General features: G+C 47.6%; 2 protein-coding genes across 2 annotated transcripts in view; one reads left to right on the top strand and one right to left on the bottom strand.

Moving 5' to 3' along the window:
* Positions 1-16,105, bottom strand: part of iqgap3 (IQ motif containing GTPase activating protein 3) — a 136,424-nt gene extending 120,319 nt beyond the window's left edge. The window contains exon 1 of the mRNA XM_052045848.1: positions 15,949-16,105. Coding sequence (XP_051901808.1) covers positions 15,949-15,991 — 43 coding nt within the window. The 5' untranslated portion in view covers positions 15,992-16,105. The remainder of the gene's footprint in view (positions 1-15,948) is intronic.
* A 252-nt stretch (positions 16,106-16,357) lies between these two features.
* Positions 16,358-21,296, top strand: part of LOC127587498 (tetratricopeptide repeat protein 24) — a 57,941-nt gene continuing 53,002 nt past the window's right edge. The window contains exon 1 of the mRNA XM_052045858.1: positions 16,358-16,493. The gene's annotated coding sequence lies outside the window, so the exon portion shown is untranslated. The remainder of the gene's footprint in view (positions 16,494-21,296) is intronic.

The following is a 21,296-nucleotide window of genomic DNA, read 5'->3' as shown; positions in this document are numbered from 1 at the left end:
GGCAGTCTTCATAACAGCTGCAGGTCATTTGTTTTGTAACTTTTTTTTGTGCGGCAATTATACTTAACTTCATCTTTATGGGAACTCTGTTCCTTAACCCTTCGGGTAACCTATGATCCGAGGAAAGTTAAAATCCTACACCCTTCAGGACGAGAAATTAAACATGAAGCCAGCATACTGGCTTGCACTTCGTTACACTTGACTGCACAAGGGAGGACTATGGAAAGTCTGGAAGAGGAGGAGGCAAAGACCCAAATTTCTGAACTACTGAAATTGTCATCAAATCAGAAGTTTCCAGGAGGTTTAGAAGATTCTTGTATCATTTAAGTGACAGGATCTCAGTAAATTTCAATGTAACTCTCCTCCTGTGGAGCACTGATGATTAGATGGCTGAATGGCTTGATGATGTACTTCACATTAGCTTCATTCTTGGCTATTTTAAGATGTATTAAAAGAGTCAGAGTAACACAGCACGGAAACAGGCCCTTCGGCCCAACTCATTGATGCCGACCAAGGTGCCTACCTGAGCCAGTCCTATTTGCATGCATTTATCCCTCCCATATCCCTCCAAACCTTCTTATCCATACCTGCCCAAATGTCTTTTAAAACAATGTAATTGTACCCACCTCTACCACTTCCTCTGGTAGTTCTTTCCATATACCCACCAAACTTGCTCCTCAGGCCCCTTTCAAATCCTTCCCCTCTCACCTTAAACCTATGCCCTCTAGTTTTTGACTCCCTACCCCAGGAAAAAGACTGACCTTATCAATGTCCCTCAGGATTTTATACACCTCTACAAGGTCACCCCTCAGCCTCCTACACCCCCAGGAAAGCAGCCCCTGCCTATCCAGTCTCTCCTTATAACTTAAACCATCCAGTCCCAGCAAGAATCTTTGCTGCAGCCTTTCCAGCTTAATGACATCCTTCCTACAGTATGGCGAACAGAACTGCACACAATACTCTGTAAGGTCTCAGGAACATTTTGTATAGTTGTAACATGACACCCCGACTCCTGTTCTCTATACACTGACCGATGAAGGGAAGCATGCCAAACACCTTCTTTATCTACCTGTGTAGCCATAGTACTTATTTTAAATGAAATTTAACACAAAAGGGGCCACATAGGGCAGGATCAAACAAAACCTGGTACACAGTCTCTCAGCAATCAAAAGCTGATTACTTCCTAATGAACGAAAAGTAAAAGAATGCTGCAGTCAGTCAAAGAAACTCCCAATGGCTGTGGGGAACGAACACCATCTGTTGTGGATTTAAACTTCATCAACCCGAAAACCCCCAGGTCAGATTTTTCTGTTCATGCAGAATTACTTGATTGTATACAAGATACTAAAATTGCACTAAGCAGTTCTTTCTTTTCTTTAGTTGGGGGAGGGGAGTCGGTGTTGTAGAATAGAAAATCATGCCTTCCTTATTATCCAATGCCGCCTTTGCAAGGATGTGTAGTTTTTATGCTTGCTGTAAACTGTGGTCACGTCAAGTGATATACTCCACTACCAAAGTATTGCATCACCACCACCCACCCAGGATCACAGGGGAAGAAGAGAGCTCACCCAACACGAGGCAGAAATTTCAGCCATAGCTAGTAGTAGTGGTAACTTGAAACACAATGGATTGCATTTATAGCACAGTTGATATTGAAGAAGCTTGCGAAACAGTAAAAATAGGCAGGAAAAGGATCAGTGAGAGTGTGGGTTGGAAACGATTACAGCTCAGTAGTTAAAACAATGCAGAGAAGATTATATGTGGGGCCAAATCTGGAACAAAAGATGTGCTGTGGAGGGCTGGGGGAGCTTCCACAGGCTAAGCTAGGGTGTAGCCACAATAGGATCCACAAACAATGGGTAGCCTTTTACTCAAGAGGGTGATTTTAAAACCTGACCGGGATGGGAAGATGACATTAAAACTTTCCCCTGTAAATTTATCGTTCGGGATGTGGGACATCACCGGCAAGGCCAGTCACCAACTGCCTCGAGAGTGGTGCGACTGCTGCCTTTCTGGTGAAGGTGCTTCCACGGTATCGCGACATAATGATGATGTAGCAACAACAACTATTTCTGAGGCTGGATGGTGGGCAGCTTGGAAAGGGATGGTATTCCCATATGTCTAAAACCCTTGCCCATGGTGGTAGAGGTCACAGGGTTCGGAGATGCCAGAGTAGCCTAGGCATTTTGTAGATACAGTAGAACTCTGATAATCCACTATCAGACTATTTGGAATTCCCAATGGTTTGGCCTCTGGCACCAGGTAATGGTTTCTGTGCTCCCCGTCTACTTGCCAGCACCCCGGTTTCTGTGCTCCCCTGTCCACTCACTGGGGCCCTGGCTCCCATGCTCCCTTTAAACTCACCCGGTTCTGTTGGCTGCACTTCCTTTAAACTGACTGGGCTACATGGATTTTAGTAAGGCATTTAACAAGGTTCCACATGGTAGGCTTCTTCAGAAGGTCAGAGGGCATGGGATCCAGGAAAGCTTGGCTGTGTGGATTCAGAATTGGCTTGCCTGTAGAAAGCAGAGGGTTGTGGTGGAGGGAGTGCATTCAGATTGGAGGGCTGTGACTAGCGGCGTCCCACAAGGATCGGTTCTGGGACCTCTGCTTTTCGTGATTTTTATTAATGACTTGGATGAGGAGGTAGAAGGGTGGGTTGGCAAGTTTGCAGATGACACAAAGGTTGGTGGTGTTGTGGATAATGTGGAGAGGACTGTCGAAGATGCAGAGCTGGGTTGACAAGTGGCAGATGGAGTTCAATCCAGAGAAGTGTGAGGTGGTACACTTTGGAAGGACTTAACTCCAAGGCGGAGTACAAGGTTAATGGCAGGATTCTGGGTAGTGTGGAGGAGCAGAGGGATCTGGGGGTTCATATCCACATATCCCTGAAAGTTGCCTCACAGGTGGATAGGGTAGGTAAGAAAGCTTATGGGACGTTAGCATTCAAAAGTTGTGGGATCGAGTTTAAGAGCCACGAGGTAATGATGCAGCTCTACAAAACTCTGGGTAGACCACACTTGGAGTACTGCGTCCAATTCTGGTCGCCTCATTATAGGAAGGATGTGGAAGCGTTGGAAAGGGTGCAGAGGAGATTTGGATGCTGCCTGGTTTGGAGAGTATGCAGTAAAAGGAGAGACTGAGGGAGCTAGGGCTTTACTCTTTGGAGAGGAGTAGGATGAGAGGAGACATGATAGAGGTGTACAAAATATTAAGAGGAATAGATAGAGTGGACAGCCATTGCCTCTTTCCCAGGGCACCAATGTTCAATACAAGAGGGCATGGCTTTAAAGTTATGGATGGGAAGTTCAAGGGAGATATCAGAGGAAGTTTTTTTACCCAGTGGTTGGGGCATGGAATGCGCTGCCTGGGGCGGTGGTGGAGGCAGGTACATTGGTCAAATTCAAGAGATGCTAGATAAGCATAGGGAGGAATTTAAAATAAAGGAATATGTATGAGGAAGGGGTTAGATAGTCAGGCGAGGTTTAAGTTTGGCACAACATGGTGGGCCGAAGGGCCTGTATTGTGCTTGTACTGTTCTATGATTCTATGAAAACATGGAAACAGAGTGTGGATTAGCCATAGATCAACCTGGGGAAGGCACCAAGTGAGCAGCAAGCACTTGCAATTTTATGTGGATTTAACACAGAACAAGAGAACAAAATGACTCATAGCACAGCAATAAAACCAATGAACACAGAAGTGACAACAACATGGATGAAGGAGTTACTGGATGCAAAAGGCAGAAACAAACACAAACACAATCAATGTTATTGAATCTCAGATTATCGAGCGATGAGATGTAGGAGGAATAGAGACAATCAATTCTGGATTAAAGGCAACGGATGGAATTGTGGGACAGACCACGTTGCGGGTGTGGTGGGTATTTGATGCCAGTCCCTTGCAGACAGTGGAGAGGTTTAAAGGGCTGGAGGTGACATGCTGGGCGTACCCAGCTCTCCTCTACTCGTAGCTGGTGGTCTGATCAATGATGGCACACTTCCAACTCCATAGGTCAGTGCTACAAAGACTATAAACCTGATGCATGGGGAGTGTAAATGTTTGGGGATTCTCTTGTTCTAGATGGTCACTGCCCGAGACATGCAATAAAAAAATGCTACGTGTCATTTATCAGGCTAAGGTCAGTCAAGACCCAAGCCTTACGATGGGGTAACATTTGTCGCTCAACATCAGGGCAGTTGCTCGTGGAATTAGTTTGCATAACACCTTATCTCAAGGAGCTTCAGTTTTATCACACAAACTTGCTCAAAGAATGCACATTCTACGGATGTCTAAAGGAACAGTGGAAGGCAGAGGAGGTTTCCTGAAGGCACAACCACTAATTCTGGAGTGGTGGAAATAGAGGATGATAGCGAGTAGTGCTCAATAAACCCGAGACAAATGTGATTTCTGTTTGCTTCCAGATCTTCTCCAGCAGAGGGCAGGCTGGAGCCGTTCCCCATGGTGTTAGCTGTGGCTCTCTCATTGTGTCCCATTCAACCCAGTACATTGGTGCCTCAACTTAACTCAGTGAGATCTTCTCTTGCTTCTGGATTGAAAAGTTGCCTGCTCTGTTTTATCTTGCTTTCTCTATCCCTTTGCACTCACTCACTTGCTTGGTCCGAGTTCCACTGGACCCCTAGCCTGCCATTCCAGTGCAGCACTGAAGACGTGCTACCTTGTCAGAGGTGCTGACTAAACAGGTGGTTTGGGTGGATATCAGCACTGGAGGGAGAAGGCTCCAGTGCTGATATCCACCCAAACCACCTGTTTATTGTTCATCTCAATGGGCTGATACTTCTGCAGATTGGCTGCTCTGTTAGTGGCGACAATTTTAATTAGTTTGGCACAACACGGTGGGCCGAAGGGCCTGTTCCTGTGCTGTTCTAGGTTCTAAAAAAAAGTCAGAATTGAAGCAGAGGGTTGTTGGGCTTAGGAATGTTACAGAGATAGATAGGGGGATAAGACAAGGAAGAGATCAGAAAACTAGGCTGAGAATGTTCAAATTGAAACTTATTCAGAAACAAACACAGGTCAGTAAACTAAGGGAAGGGAGATGGTCAAACAGTCTAGAGATAACATATAGATGAGGGATGAGGGTGAGACATGAAGAGCAGGAATGTTTGGAAAGGACCTGCATGCTATGCCTTGGTAATTACACAGATATCCAATTTAAAATAATTTGTTTTTAAATTTTTTTTTATTTACAACGTGGTAACAGGCCCTTCCAGCCCAACAAGTCCACGCCGCCCATTTCAAACCCAAATTAACCAACCCGTACGTCCTTGGAATGTGGGAGGAAACCAGAGCACCCGGAGGAAACCCACGCAGACATGGGAGAACGTACAAACTCCTTACAGACAGCGACGGGAATCGAACCCCGATCGCTGGCGCTGTAATGGCATCGTGCTAACCACTAAGCTACCGTGTCTTGGGGTCCAGTATGATACTAAGGCTGCCAGGAAAAAGTGACAGAATCATTGGCTCGGTAATGAAGACTTTGAAAGGGTTGACCAAATTTTTAGTTGGAAGAAATTTTCTAGTACTCCAGTACCAAAGACCAGACTAGTAGTCTGATAAGGAGGCAAAAGGAGAGAGCTAGCTAAAGTTAGCTTGGGGTATTGAGTTCAAGAGCCGTGAGGTAATGTTGCAGCTGTATAGAACTCTGGTTAGACCACACTTGGAGTATTGCGTTCAGTTCTGGTTGCCTCATTATAAGAAGGATGTGGAAGCTTGAGAGGGTGCAGAGATTTACAGGACACTACCTGAATTGGAGATCATGTCTTATAAGGATAGGTTGAGTGAGCTAGGGCTTTTCTCTTTGGAGAGGAGGATGAGAGGTGACGATAGAGATGTACAAGATGATAAGAGGCATAGATTGAGTGGACATTCAAAGACTTTTTCCCCAGGGCGAAAATGGCTAACATGAGGTGGCAGAATTTTAAGGTGATTGGAGGAAGGTATAAGGGGGATGTCAGAGGCAAGTTTTTTTTTTAAAAAAAAACACAGAGTGGTGGGAACGTGGAACGCACTGCCGGCAGAGGTTGTGGGAACAGATACATTAGAGACAATTAAGAGACTGTTAGATAGCCACATGAATGATATAAAAATGGAGGGTTATGTGGGAGGGAAGGGTTCGATAGATATTAGAGCAGGATAAAATGTTGGCACATCGTGGACCGAAGGGCCCATACTGTGCTGTAATGTTCTATAGTGGATTTCTTTATTGCCACCATATACCTCATCAGATGATGTATTTCAGGTAAGAATATAACAGTAGGCCCATCATGCCCTGCTCTGCCATTCAATAAGATCAGCAGCACTTTCCTGCACTAACACCATATCCTTCGATTCCCTGAATATCCAAGGGGTATTGGATCTCCTTGCCAATAGTACTTCTGGGAACATTGATGAAAATGCAAATCATCTCAGAACAGACTGCAAGACTCAGATTTAGATTACAGCAGAGGGACTTTTGTTGAAATTAAAACCACGAGGCATCCTTCCAAAAGACTGAGATTAGGCAGGTATGCTTGCCAGAAAGAAACAACAAATAATGAACTAACCATTCTGTGAAGTGATCTATATTTTTTTTATATTAAGTTAAAATTATTGGAATCAGCAGGGCAGAATCAAATTTCACGAACTTTGACCAACTCAGTGGACTGAACAACCTCTCCTACTTAAAACAAATTGACTTTTGGCAAGTGCCTAGTATCCAATGTTTACCCACTGGGAGAAGTTGCTTAATTAAACACAAGCAAAGATTTATGAAACTAAAGAGCAATTGATTAAGTTAACGTAGTTTTGCAATGTCCATGAAAACAATCCACTTTTTGTCTGGTGGGGAAATGCAACAAGTCTGGAAATTAGTTTCAATTGTAAATCTATACACAAAAGAACCATATACTACTTCAAACTTTTCAGCCGGCTATGAGGCACAAAATTTAAATCATGTGCAAATTGTTTTTGCTTGCAGAATATGACAGCAATTTCAGACAGCAAATCCATAATATATCAAAAATGTAACATCTGGGCACAGTTTGTAACAGGAATTAAGCCACGAGCTCCGGAAACCTATTCCACCATTCAATTAGATAGCAACTTCAGAGGGTTGTGAATCTTTGAAATTCACCTTCCCCAGAGAGCAGAGGGGCTGTCACTCAATATAGTCAAGACGGGTCTGTTGGACTAAGAGCTAAGGGGAACAAATAGGAAAGTGAGGACAAGACCACATTCATATCCAATGGTATGGCTGGCTTGAGGGGCATTCTCCTGATGCCATTTCTTATGATCGAAGCTGTCCTCAACAGTATCGGTAGGAGTGACCACCACACAGAACCTTGTGAAGACGAAATCCCGTCTTCGCAATGAAAATACTCTTCACTGTATTATGTGACACTACCACCATGCTAAATGGGGCAGACCACGAACAGATCTAGCAACTGAGGACTGGGCATCCATGAGGTGCTGTGGGCCATCAACAGAACTGTACTCAAACACAATCTGCAACTTCATTGGCCAGCACATCCCCCACTCCACCAAAGCAGGGGATCAACCCTGTTTTAATGAAGAGTGCTGGAAGGCATGCCAGGAACAACACCAGGTATACCCAGGATTGAGGGAATCAACCTGGAAGCTACAAGACACAACTACTTGAATGCCAAACAGCATGGAATAGACAGAGTCAAGCAATCCCACAACCAACTCTGCAGTCCAACTGCATCCATTCTTGAATGGTGGTAGACAATTAAATAACTCACTGGAGGAGACTCCACAAATATTCCGATTCTCAATTATGGGGGAGCCCAACACATCAATGCAGAAGAGAAATCCAAAGCACTTGCAGGAATCTTCAGCCAGAAGTGCCCCAATGAATGATCCATCTTGGCCTCCTCCAGTGGTCCCCAGCATCATGGATGCCAGTCTCCACGTGATATCAAGAAACAGCTAAAGGCATTGGATACAACAAAGGATATGGGCCCTAACAACATTCTGGCAATAGTACTGAAGACTTGTACTTCAGAACTTGCTGCACCTTTAACCAAACTGTTCCAGTACGGCTACGACACTGGCATCTACCCGACAATGTGGAAAATTGCCCAAGTATGTCCTGTCCACAAGAAGCAGGACAACCGAGCCAATTAATGCCCCATTAGGCTACTCTCCAACAAAGTGATGAAGGGCTAATCAATAGAGCTATCAAGCAGACTAACTTAACAACAACCTAGTCATAGAAGCTCTGTTCAGGTTCCAAGAAGCTGTCCTAGGCCCAACCATTTTCAGCTGCTGCCTGAATGACCTTCCTTTAATCAGAAGTAGGGATGTTCGCTGATGATTACATAATGTTCAGCACACACTCAAATGCAGCAAGACCTGGACAATATCCCCAGGCCTGGACCAATAGGTGGCAAGTAACAGTCACACCACGCAAGTGCAAGGCAACGACGATATCCAATGAGAGAAAATCCAGCTATCACCTCCTTACATTCAATGGCATCACCAAATCCCGCATTGTCAACATCCTGAGGGTGTTTGCCCAGAAACTGAACTGGAGTGGCCATATACACAATGTGGCTACAAGAGCAGATCAGAGGCTAGAAATCCTGTGGCAAGTAACTCACCTCCTAACTCCCCAAAGCCAGTCCACCACCTACAAGGCTCAAATCAGGAGTGTGATAGAACACTCGCCACTTACCTGTACGAGTGCAGATTCAACAATACTTGAAGCTCGACACCATACAGGACATAGCAGCCCATTTCATAAGCAAATCTACAACCATCCACTCACTCCACCACCGACGCACATTAGCAGCAGTTTGTACCAGCTACAGGATGCATTGCAGCTTACTAAGACTCCTTAGACAGCACATTCCAAATCCATGACCTCTACCAGTCAGGAGGACAAGGGCAGCAAAAGCATGGGGTCACCTCCAACGTGGAAGTTGCCCTCCAAGTCACATACCGTCCTGACTTGGAAATATATCACCAATATATTCACCGGCACTGGGTCAAGATTCTCTCTCCTTAATAGCGTTGCGGGTATACCCACACCTCAAGGACTGCAGAAGTGCAGGTTGCAAGAAGGCAGCTCCCCACCAACTTCTCAAGGGCAATCATGGATGGGTAATTAAATGCTTGTTGAGCCTGCAAAGTACACACCCCTTGAATGAATATACACCCAAAAAAAACATTTGCCCAATATATCCAATAAAAAACAGTCAGCTTTGACATTTTCCATTGTCCCTATCATCAACAGCATTTGGGAAGAGGGTACCTAATTTCATTTTGTGAGGAAGTGCTTCCCCACATCAACCCTGAACAGCCCAACTCAAGTTGTAACAGGCAACCCCACCCACCTCCCACCCAACCATCATACGAAAGTTGCTATCCATACAAAAGTCACAAACTGAATAATGGAAATCTGAAATAACAACAAACTAGAAACAGTCAGCCAGAGACCCCAACTGAGAAACAAACATAGATATTGACCAGAAACACTAAAGGTGACCTGTGAAAAACATTAACTGCTTCTTATGTTATAGGTGATGTTAAGATTATGTTAACTTCTGTTTACAATGTACATGCTGCTGCAAAAAGCAAATTTTCATGGCGTTCATACCCTGGTGATGTATGGCAATGACAATAAACTTGAACTTGACCAAAACTGTACACATCTGGGGGGGGGGGGGGGGGCGGGGGAGATGTGGGGGGTGGCTGGAGGTGAAGGAACAGTCCTAACGCAGTGTTTTGACCCAAAACATTGACCGACAATTCCTTCCTCCTCAACAGACACTGAGTTCCTCCAGCAGATCGTTGCTGCTAAACACCCTTACTGATTGGAACTGGTTTATTATTGTCACTTGTACTGAGGTACAGTGAAAAGCTTCTCTTGCATACTGTTCATACAGATCAATTCATTACACAGTGCATTGAGGTAGTACAGGGTAAAACAATAACAGAATGCAGAATAAAGTGCTACAGTTACAGAGAAAGTGCAGTGCAGGCAGACAATAAGGTGCAAGGTCATAAAGAGGTAGATTGTGAGGTCAAGAATCCATCTTATTGTGTGAGTGGACCATTCAATAGTCTTATAACAGCAGGATAGAAGCTGTCCTTGAGCCTGGTGGCGCATGCTTTTGAAAGCAAGCACCTTCGCTTTCCAGCGATGAGAGAGCGGAGAGTGCCGGAAAATAACGAGCGAGGTTTTTTTTCTCTTTCTAGCGTTCGGGACAGCGGCGAGTGACTGCGCAGGCGTGTGACGTCACCCGGAAGCGCGCGGGTGATTTAAAAAGCAGGCGAGCATATCCAGCGGGCAGCGTCGGAGCGGGCAGCTGAGTGAGAGGGAGCAGAGTGGGTTCGGCTTTGGCTCAACGGGCTTCGGCGAGAGTGGAAAAGAGGCGAGATTATAGAGAGGGGGTAAGTTATTAGTTTAGTTTAGTTGTTGAGCTCAGTGATATTCAGCAGTATGCATCTGGCATTAGTGTTGTGTTTGGAGTGTCAGATGTGGGGCCCCTGGGAGACGACCAGACTCCCTGATAACTACATCTGCGCAAAGTGCACCGAGATGCAGCTCCTCAAGGAACGGATTGAGAGTCTGGAGCAGCAGCTGGATGACCTTCAGTTGGTTAGGGAGAGCGAGCAGGAGATAGACAGGAGTTAAAAAGAATATGTAGACAGCACCTCAGTGGCGGTCCCCCTCAAAAACCGATATCTCATTTTAGATTCGGTTGGAGAGGATGACTTCATAGAGGAAGACCTCAGCAGCCAGGACCTTGGCACCGTGTCTGGTACTGTGGTCCAGCAGAGGAAGCGAAATGCAGTGGTTATTGGGGATTCGATAGTAAGGGGTACGGATAGCAGATTCTGCGATACCGACAATGAGTCTCGGATGGTGTGTTGCCTCCCTGGTGCCAGGGTACGGGATATCACGGACCGTGTCGAGAATATTCTGAGAGGGGAGGGTGAGCAGCCAGAAGTCTTGGTACATGTAGGTACCAATGATGTAGGTAGAAAAAGAGAAGAGGTCCTGAAGGAGGAATACAAGGCATTAGGGAGAAGGTTGAGAAGTAGGACCTCAAGGGTAGTAATCTCAGGACTACTACCCATGCCGCGTGTCAATGACAGGAAGAATAGAAAGCTCTGGCAGTTAAATGCGTGGCTGAGTGACTGGTGCAAGGGGCAGGGCTTCAGATTCTTGGATACCTGGGACCTTTTTTGGGGGAGGCAAGACCTATTTGCACCTAAACTCCAAAGGGTCCAATATCCTGGCGGGAATGTTTAATTTAGTTGTAGGGGAGGGTTTAAACTGATCTGGCAGGGGGATGGTAACCAGGATGCTCGGTTACAAGATGCTAAGGTGAGGGAGGAAGTGTATAGAAACGAATCCATCGAGGATGGCAAGAATGACAGGCAGGTGATAAGTCAGGATAATTTACTGAATAATAGAAGTACAACAAATCAGGATGTTAGGATACAGAATGTTAGGATCGGGGATGAGGATGTTAGGATACCGAATATTAGGATAGGGAATGAGGTCTACAGGAACATGTCTAAGATAGTAGGTAGCGAAGATAGTAAGAAGGATGGACAGGTACAAAGTCAGGATAATCTGCTGAACAATAGAAGTACAATAAAATCAATAGCAGATACCAGTCTAAACGTACTATATTTAAATGCACGTAGCATCAGGAATAAAGTAGATGACCTAGTGACACAACTACAGGTTAATAAGTATGACATCGTTGCAATCACTGAGTCGTGGCTTCATGATGGATGTGATTGGGAACTGAATGTCAAGGGGTATACAGTGTATAGGAAGGATAGGCGGGTAGGCAGAGGGGGAGGTGTGGCCATGATGGTTAGTAGTGATATAAAATCAATAGAAAGGAAGGACATTGGGTCAGAGGAGGTGGAATCCTTATGGGTGGAGCTAAGAAATAGCAAGGGTAAAAGGACAATAGTAGCAGTCATATATAGGCCCCCTAACAGCAGTCAGGAAGTGGACCATAAGTTGCAGATTGAGATAGAAAAAGCGTGCCAGAGTGACAATGTGAAGATAATTATGGGGGATTTTAACATGAAGGTGGACTGGGAAATCCAGCAAGGCAGTAGTACTCAGGAGAGTGAGTTTGTGGAATGTATAAGGGATGTTTTTCTGGAGCAACTTATTGAGGAGCCCACCAGGGGATCGGCTGTTTTGGATTGGGTGCTATGTAGTGAACCCGAGGTGATTAGGGAACTAAAGGTAAAGGAACCACTGGGAACAAGTGATCACAATATGATTGAGTTTAGTTTCAAGTTTGAGAAGGAGAAGTTGATAACTGGTGTATCGATATTTCAGTGGAATAAGGGAAATTACAAAGGTATGAGAGAAGAGTTGGCCCAAATTGATTGGAGGAGTAAGTTAGCTGGAGGGACGGCGGAGGAGAAATGGAAGAAATTTCTACAGGAAATAAGGACAATGCAGGACAGATATATTCCAAGAAAAAAGAAGGTTTTGAATGGAAAAAAGGCACAGATGTGGATAACGAGGGAGGTGAAGGATAAAATAAAAGCAAAAGGGGCGGCGTACAAAGTAGCAAAAATTAGTGGGAAAACAGAAAATTGGAAAGTTTTTAAAAATCTGCAGAGAGAAACTAAGAAGGTCATTAGGAAAGCAAAGATGAGTTATGAAAGGAAGCTGGCGGACAACATTCGGAAGGATTCTAAGAGCTTTTTTAAATACATAAGGAATAAAAGAGAGACACGGGTTGACATAGGACCAATTGATAACGGTGCAGGAGGTATTATAATGGACGATAGTGAGATGGCAAGGGAATTGAATGAATATTTTGCATCGGTCTTCACCGTGGAGGACATAAGCAATGTGCCCGTTAGTCAGGAGTCTCACGAATTGGAACTGAGTTCAGTTGAGATTAATAGGGAGAAGGTGCTAGGAAAACTAAAGAGGCTTAAGACTGATAAGTCTCCCGGACCGGATGAGGTGCATCCCCGGGTTCTGAAGGAGGTGGCTGTAGAGATAGCGGAGGCATTGGTGATTATTTTCCAGGAATCGATAGATTCTGGCATGGTTCCGGAGGACTGGAGGGTAGCGAATGTAGTTCCGTTGTATAAGAAAGGTGGGAGGCAGCACAAAGGCAATTACAGACCTATTAGTCTGACATCAGTGGTGGGAAAATTATTGGAATCTATCCTCAAGGAGGAGGTTACCGAATACCTAGAGGTGCAAGGCAAGATTGGACCTAGTCAACATGGTTTTGTGAAGGGGAGGTCCTGTCTGACCAACCTATTGGAGTTTTTTGAAGAAATCACAGGTAGGGTGGATAAGGGAGAGGCGGTAGACGTTGTGTATTTAGACTTTCAAAAGGCCTTCGATAAGGTGCCTCACAAGAGACTGATTAATAAGATGAGAGGTCATGGAATTATGGGTAGGGTAGCAGAATGGGTGGAGCATTGGCTGGTTGGCAGGAAGCAAAGGGTGGAAATAAAAGGATCTCGTTCTGGTTGGTTACCGGTTACTAGTGGTGTGCCGCAGGGGTCGGTGTTGGGGCCGCTCCTTTTTACCTTGTACATCAATGATTTGGATGATGGAATAAATGGTTGTGTGGCTAAGTTTGCGGATGACACCAAGATAAGTGGAGGAGTAGGGAGCATAGAGGAAATAGAAAGGATGCAGAGGGACCTAGACAGTTTAGGAGAATGGGCAAGGAAATGGCAGATGAGATTCAATGTTGAGAAATGTGCAGTTGTACACTTTGGAAGCAGAAATAAGCGGGTAGATTATTATCTAGAAGGAGAGAAGATTGAAAGTACGGTAGTACAAAGGGACTTGGGGGTACTCGTACAAGATACCTTAAAAGTTAACCACCAGGTTGGATCAGTGGTTAAGAAAGCGAATGCTATGTTGGCATTCATCTCGAGAGGTATAGTGTATAAAAGTAAGGAAATGTTGATGAGGCTCTACGGGGCACTAGTGAGGCCTCATTTGGAATACTGTGCGCAGTTTTGGGCCCCACATCTTAGGAAGGATGTGCTGACGTTGGAGAGGGTTCAGAGGAGATTTACGAGAATGATTCCGGGAATGAAAGGGCTTACGTATGATGAGCGTTTGTCGGCTCTTGGACTGTACTCACTGGAGTACAGAAGGATGAGAGGGGACCTCGTAGTGACATTTAAAATGTTGACAGGAAAGGATAGAGTAGATGTGGCTAGGCTGTTTCCCTTGGTGGGCGAGTCCAGGACCAGAGGGCACAATCTTAGAATTAGAGGGTACAGTTTCAAGACAGAGATGAGGAGAAATTTCTTTACCCAGAGGGTGGTGAAATTGTGGAACTCCTTGCCACGCACAGCAGTGGAGGCGTTCAAGGAGGAGATAGACAGATATCTAAATAGTCAGGGTATCAAGGGATATGGGGATAAGGCTGGAAAATGGGATTAGAATAGTTTTTTTTCCCCACCCCATTTCTTTTTCCCTTTTCCTTGGAGCAGACTCGATGGGCCGAATGGCCTGCTTCTGCTCCCTTGTCTTGTGATCTTGTGACCCCCATCACACCACACCCCCCCAAACCACACCCTGCACCACCCCCACTCTCCATCACCACAAAACCCCCACAACCTCCCCCTCCATAACAACCCCCCACCACCACAACACCCCCACCAACCACCCCCACCCCAACCCTCCACCACACCGCAACCACCCTCACCCTCCTCCACACAACTGCCCCCCACCAACCACCACAGCATGACCCCCCACCCCCAACACAACCCTCCACCATCCCCACTCCACCCAACAACCACAACCCTCCACCCTCCATCATCCCACCAAACCACTCTGCAGCACAACCCTCCACCAACCACCAACCCCCTCCCCCCACACCCCAGTAAAGGCAGCAGCCGTTAGAATGCAATGCACAGACAGGCAGCTCGGTGCCCTGGGTGCAAACAGGTCTGGGGGGGGGGAGGGGGAATGCCCTGGGGGGGGGCGAACAGGTCTGAGGGGAGGGTGCCCTGGGGGGGGGGGGGGGGGGTGAACAGGTCTTGGGGGGAGGTGCCCTTGGGGGGGTGGGGGAAGGGGTGAACAGGTCTGAGGGGAGGGTGCCCTGGGGGGTGAACAGGTCTGAGGAGAGGGTGCCCTGGGGAGATGAACAGGTCTGGGGGGGAGGGTGAACAGGTTTGAGGTGGGGGGGGGGGGGAAGGGTGAACAGGTCTGAGGGGGGGTGCCCTGGGGGGGGGGTGAACAGGTCTTGGGGGGGGGGGGTGGGGAGGGAGGGGAACAGGTCTGGGGGGGGTGCCCTTGGGGGGGTGAACAGGTCTGAAGGGAGGGTGCCCTGGGGGGGGGGGGGGGAAGGGTGCCCTGGGGGGGTGGGGAGTGGGGGTGAACAGGTCTGAAGGGAGGGTGCCCGGGGGGGGGGGGGGGAGGGTGAACAGGTCTGGGGGGGGGGGGAGGGTGAACACGTCTGGGGGGAGGGTGCCCTGGGGAGGTGAACAGGTCGGGGGGGGGGGGGTGAACAGGTCTGGGGGGGTGAACAGGTCTGAGGAGAGGGGTGCCCCGGGGGGTGAACAGGTCTGAGGGGGGGGTGCCCTGGGGGGGGGGGGGTGAACAGGTCTCGGGGGCGAGGGTGAACAGGTCTGAGGGGAGGGTGCCCTGGGGGGGGGGGGGGTGAACAGGTCTGAGGGGAGGGGTGCCCCGGGGGGGTGAACAGGTCTGAGGGGGAGTGCCCTGGGGGGGGGGGGTGAACAGGTCTGAGGGGAGGGGTGCCCCGGGGGGGTGAACAGGTCTGAGGGGGGGGGGGTGCCCTGGGGGGGGGGTGAACAGGTCTGGGGGGGGGGGTGAACAGGTCTGGGGGGGGGGTGCCCTGGGGGGGGGTGAACAGGTCTGGGGGGGGGGGTGAACAGGTCTGAGGGGAGGCTCCCCCACTCGCCGTGTTTACACAGCGACCAACTCACAGCCGCACTGGCGCTTTCCGCCCGATTCCGCTTCATTCGCCATCGTTCCCCTCAGATTTTAACGCTGCTGCCGTTCCCTCCGTTGCCGCTTATTTACTGGATGAGAAGCGCTCTCCTCGCCGGCGCCCCGAATATCCCGCCAAATTCCCAACGTCCATTCGAATCCGAGTCGGCGAGAGGATAGGCAGCGGCTGCGGCGCTGGGCCCGCTGGGAGTTGTAGTTCGACACGGCCTGCTCCACAGCGATGGGAGGTGCCCTCTGGACTACAAACTCCGAGGTGCAACGCGACCGCCTTCTTTCGCGCCTGCTCGTAGACAGGCCGATCGTGGATAGGGTGATACTGCCGTCGATCATGGGGAAGGGTTGGGCTCCCCTCCTCTCACAGACCTTGGTGGGCGGGGTTTGGTTGCCACGGCAACGACGGAACAAAACAGGGTCAGATTTGGAAGAGGACACCTTGCAGCCATGTAGAGCCATTCTCATCTCATTTATAGGTCCAGGAGAGGGAAAAATAACACAAGCTGCTGAATTCTGCCTCGCTGAGGTAAGACAGAGTTGGGTTTATGGTGGGAAGTTGCTTTTCACACTGGAGGGCAGAAAGGACTGATGTGCATTTGTAAAGCGCCCTGCACATCCCCAGCAGGTTATCCCAAAGCAAGTGAAGTGCTTCTGAAACATACTCGCTATTGCACTAACGGGCAGTTTTCACAGCAAGCTCCCACCAGCAGGAGTGTGGAAATAATTGGGTATGGGTGATACTGATTGATGATAAATATTGGCCCCAGGGTAAGGGGCACAGTTCTTGGCCAATGGGGTCTTCGGTGTCGAGTGTGGCACTCCCTCTGTACTGCGCTGGAGTGTTCACCTGGATTTTGTGGCTCAGGTGTTGGAGTGAGTCCCATAACCCACAATCTCCCGGCTCAGAGTCAAGTTTTTCTTTTTCCTGATGGTTATCCCCCAACCCCCTTCTCCCTCCCTCCCCCAGCCCCATCCCAGGCAATGGTGCAGCAGTGGACATTCCCAATGACCCAACGCCAGTGGACATTCCTGATAACTGTACCTTTTCATTTCTAGTATCCCTATAAATCACCTAAACTCTTTCCTGTGAATCTGCCCTTTCTAAAGACCAGAACTGTGCGCACTGTTCTAAGTGTCATTTAATCAAGGTTTTGCAAAAACTAAACCTCGCTTCTTGAGCTTCAGTTCTAAAACTCAACCCCAGTGATTACTTTGCATTTCCATGACCTTGTTAGCATTATTCCCCTCAGATTTTAATTTATGTGATTTTCTCCATTCCTGCTGTTTATATTTATCAAAGATGTTCTCCTCACAGGCACTCTTCCTCCTCAGTGTCATTCCGTATTTCCCTGGAGTGTAGGAGGTTGAGGGGTGACCTTATGGAGGTTTATAAAATCACGAGGGGCATAGATAGGGTGGATGGTCACAGCCTTTCTCCCAGGGTAGGGGGAGTCTAAAACTTGAGGGCACAGGTTTAAGGTAAGGGGGGAAAAAATTAAAAGGGACCTGAGGGGCAAGTATTAATGGAACAAGCTGTCAGAGGTAAGCTGTAAGAGGCGGGTACAATTACAACATTCAAAAGGTACTTGGACAGGTACATGGATTGGAAAGGTTTAGAGGGATATGGGCCAAACGCGGGCAAATGGGACTAGCTCAGATAGACGTCTTGGTCGGCATGGACGAGTTGGGCTGAAGGGCCTGTTTCTCTGCTCCTTGAGTCTATATGACTCTAAAGTAAAGTACTGTGATGTTTATGCTATTCTTACAAAGTTTGCCAGCGGCTTGAGATTTGGGAATGCGGATGGTACAAAGTGGAGAAGCAGAGCAGGAGGACCTCGTCTGATGAAAGGCCGGTCTCTTGCCAGTCGAAGTTATGTATAGAGGATTGTGAAACTAAGGGGAGAAATATTGATTAAACTAAAATTTTAATGGGAATTCTAAAAATGGGGCATGTGGGGGTATGTATTCACTAATCTCTGGTGTTGATGAAGCTGCTATGTGAGCTCCCTGGTTTAATAAATAAAGTCACAAAGTACAATAAGGAGGATATTTATGGCATGTCTTTGTAAATCACTGGTTTGACGTCACCAGGAACGTTGTGTCCAATTCTGGCCACCACTCCCTAGGCAGGGAGAGGGCAGAGCAGTTTCACTGGAATGGTAACCAGGGAGGTGTTGTTGACCAATTCTGTTTGCTGTGGTACATAGAGACATTTTTAACTAGATTCTTTAGACTGTTTGCTGTGGTGCAGTGTTTGAAGTGGCTGTTGATTAAATAGAACCTCATCGTTGGTGAGTCTGCACCTGGAGTATTGTGTTCAGTTTTGGCCGCCCTGTTACGGGAAAGATGTCATTAAGCTAGAAAGAGTGCAACGAAGGTTGACCAGAATGTCAGCAGGACTTGAGGGACTAAGTTACAGGGAGAGGTTGGACAGGCAAAGACTTTATTCCTTGGAACATAGAAGACTGAGAGGTGACCTTATAGCGGTGTATAAAATCATGAGGGGCATAGAGAGGGTGAATGCACACAGTGTTTCTCCCAGGGAAAGGAAACCCAAGAACTAGAGGGTGTAGCTTTAAAGTGAGAGGGGAGAGATTTAAAAGGGACCTGAGGGGCAACTTCTTCACACAGACAGTGGTGCTATGAACGAGCTGCCAGAGGAGGTGGTTGAGGCAGGTACATTAACAACATTTAAAAGGCATTTGGACAGGTACATGGATAGGAAAGGTTTAGAAGGATGTGGGCCAATTGCAGGCAAATGGGATTGGCTTAGGTTGGCACCTGGGTGGGCATAGACAAGTTGGGCCGAAGGGCCTGTTTCCATGCTGTATTGTTCTTTAACCTGATGACGTGGTGGGAGTCATAGAGAAGTACAGCTCAGAAAGAGGCCCTTCTGCCCACCGAGTCCATGCTGTCCATCAACCGCTCATTTACACCAGAACATAGAAGACACAGGAACAGGCCCTTTGGCCCACAATATCTGTGTCGACCATGATGCTAGTCTAACCAATCCCATCTGCCTGGAGATGGTCCATACCTGTCTATTCCCTGCCTGTTCATGTCTCGCGTAGCGGTTAGCGTAACGCTATTACAACGCCAGCAGCCCAGGTTCAATTCCGGCCACTGTCTGTAAGGAGTTTGTACGTTCTCCCCATGCGTCTGCGTGGGTTTCCTCCAGGTGCTCCGGTTTCCTCCCACATTCCAAAGACATATGGGTTAGGAAGTTGTGGGCATGCTATGTTGGCACCGGAAGCGTGGCGACACTTGCGGGCTGCCCCCAGAACACTCGACGCAAAAAAGATGCATTTCACTGTGTATTTCGATGTACATGTGACTAATAAAGATATCTTATCTGTCTAAATGCCCCTTAAACATCACTATTGTATCTACTTCTTCATTGATTCCATTTTTTGAAATTCTCACCATCATTTCCCTCTGAATCTACCACTCATCTACACACTACGGGCAACTTACAGCAGCCATTTAACCTACCAACCCACACATGGGAGGAAACCCGTGTGTGGTCACAGGGAGAACATGCAAACTCCACAGACACAGCGCCAGAGATTAGGATCAAACCCGGGTTTGTGACACTGTGAGACAGAATTGATGATTGAATAGAGAGAAATGAACCAGACTGATGTGACATAGAGGAAGAACACATGAATATTGAATCTATACCAGCACCTTGTAAGGCAATTCCATCAGTCCCATTCCCACACTCTTTTCTCCACTGAGAGTGTGCAGAGGGGATCTGCCAGGGTGTCGACAAGGCTGGAGAATCACAGTTACTTATTAGGATGAGGCTGATTTCTTTTGCAACAAAGCAGGAGATTTAATTGAGACACAAGAGAGACTGCAGATGCTGGAAATCTGGAACAACACACAAAGCGCTGGAGGAAACTCAGCGAGCCGGGCAGCATCTATGGAGGGAAATGGATGGTCAACGTTTTGGGTCGGGACCCTTCATCAGGACTCGACCTGAAGAAGGGTTACAGCCTGAAACGTCGACTGTCCATTTCTCTCTACAGATGCTGCCTGACCTGCTGAGTTCCTCCAGCACTTTGTGTGTTGCCGGAGGAGGTTTAATCAACATGCATAAGGCTAGGAAGTGGTGAAGGGAAGGGATCAGAGAGTAAGTAGGGAGCTGACGTTTAAGTTGGTAGTCGGATCAGAGGGGAGATGATAACGGTTATTACACATCATGAGTGGTGGGTGTCTGGGGCTCACTGCCTGAAGGGGTGGTGGAGGCAGAAACCCTCTTTGCATTTAAGAAGTACCAGAGTAAGCCCTTGAAAAGTTGCGATCTGCAAGGCTATGGGCTGAGAGCTGGGAGGTGGGGGGAAAACTCCTTGGTTGGCCAGCACAAACTTGATGGGCCGTGACCTCCTTCTCTGTCAAATTCCAATGCTTCCATGATAGTCCTGCAACAGAGAGCATAGAACAGTACAGCACAGGAACAGGCCCTTCAGCCCACCATGTTATTGCTGAACTAATTAAACTAGTAATTAAATGCCTAACTAAACTAATCCCTTCTGCCTGCACAATGTCCATCTCCCTCCATTCCCTGCACATCCATGTGCTTCTCTAAGAGCCTCTTAAACCCCTCTATCGTATCTGCCTCCACCCCCACCCCGGCACCACACTCCAGGCACCCACTGCTCTCTGTGTAACAAAAAACTTGCCCCACACATCACCTCTGAACTCTCCCCCTCTCACCTTAAATGCCTGCCCTCTTACCAACCCTGGGAAAAAGATACCAGCTGTCTATTCTATCTATGCCTCTCATAATCTTATAAACTTCTATCAGCCTCCGCCGCTCCAGAGAAAACAACCCAAGTTTGTCCGACCTCTCCTGGATTAGAGAGCTCATGCTCTCTAATCCAGGCAGCATCCTGGTGAACCTCTTCTGCACCCTCTCCAAACCCTCCACGTCCTTCCTACGATGGGGTGTATTGTGTCTCCAGAGCCCATCCAGTCCCCCAGTGAGGACACTGATTGATACTGTTTCCACCAATTTTACAGGAAGCAATTCCCATGTCATGACTGTTCGCTGTGTGAAAGATTTCCCTCATATTCCCAGTGTATCTCCTACACAGTGTTTCTTGTCATTGAGGCATCTACTGATGGGAACAGGTCTCCTCCATTTATCCTGTCTGAACCTGTCATCATCTTGTCATATGTTGTAGAGCCATACACCACGGAAACAGGCCGTTCAGCCCACCACATCTATGCCAGCCATTCAAGCACCCATCTGCACTAATCCAATGTACCAGCACTCGGTTTGTAGCCTTCTCTGCCTTGGTGATTCACGTGCTCCTCCAGATGC

Source organism: Pristis pectinata, chromosome 40, assembly GCF_009764475.1.
Source record: "Pristis pectinata isolate sPriPec2 chromosome 40, sPriPec2.1.pri, whole genome shotgun sequence".
NCBI lineage: Eukaryota > Metazoa > Chordata > Chondrichthyes > Rhinopristiformes > Pristidae > Pristis > Pristis pectinata.
Note: the sequence above shows the minus strand (reverse complement) of the source record. Positions and strands in the feature narration are given on the sequence as shown.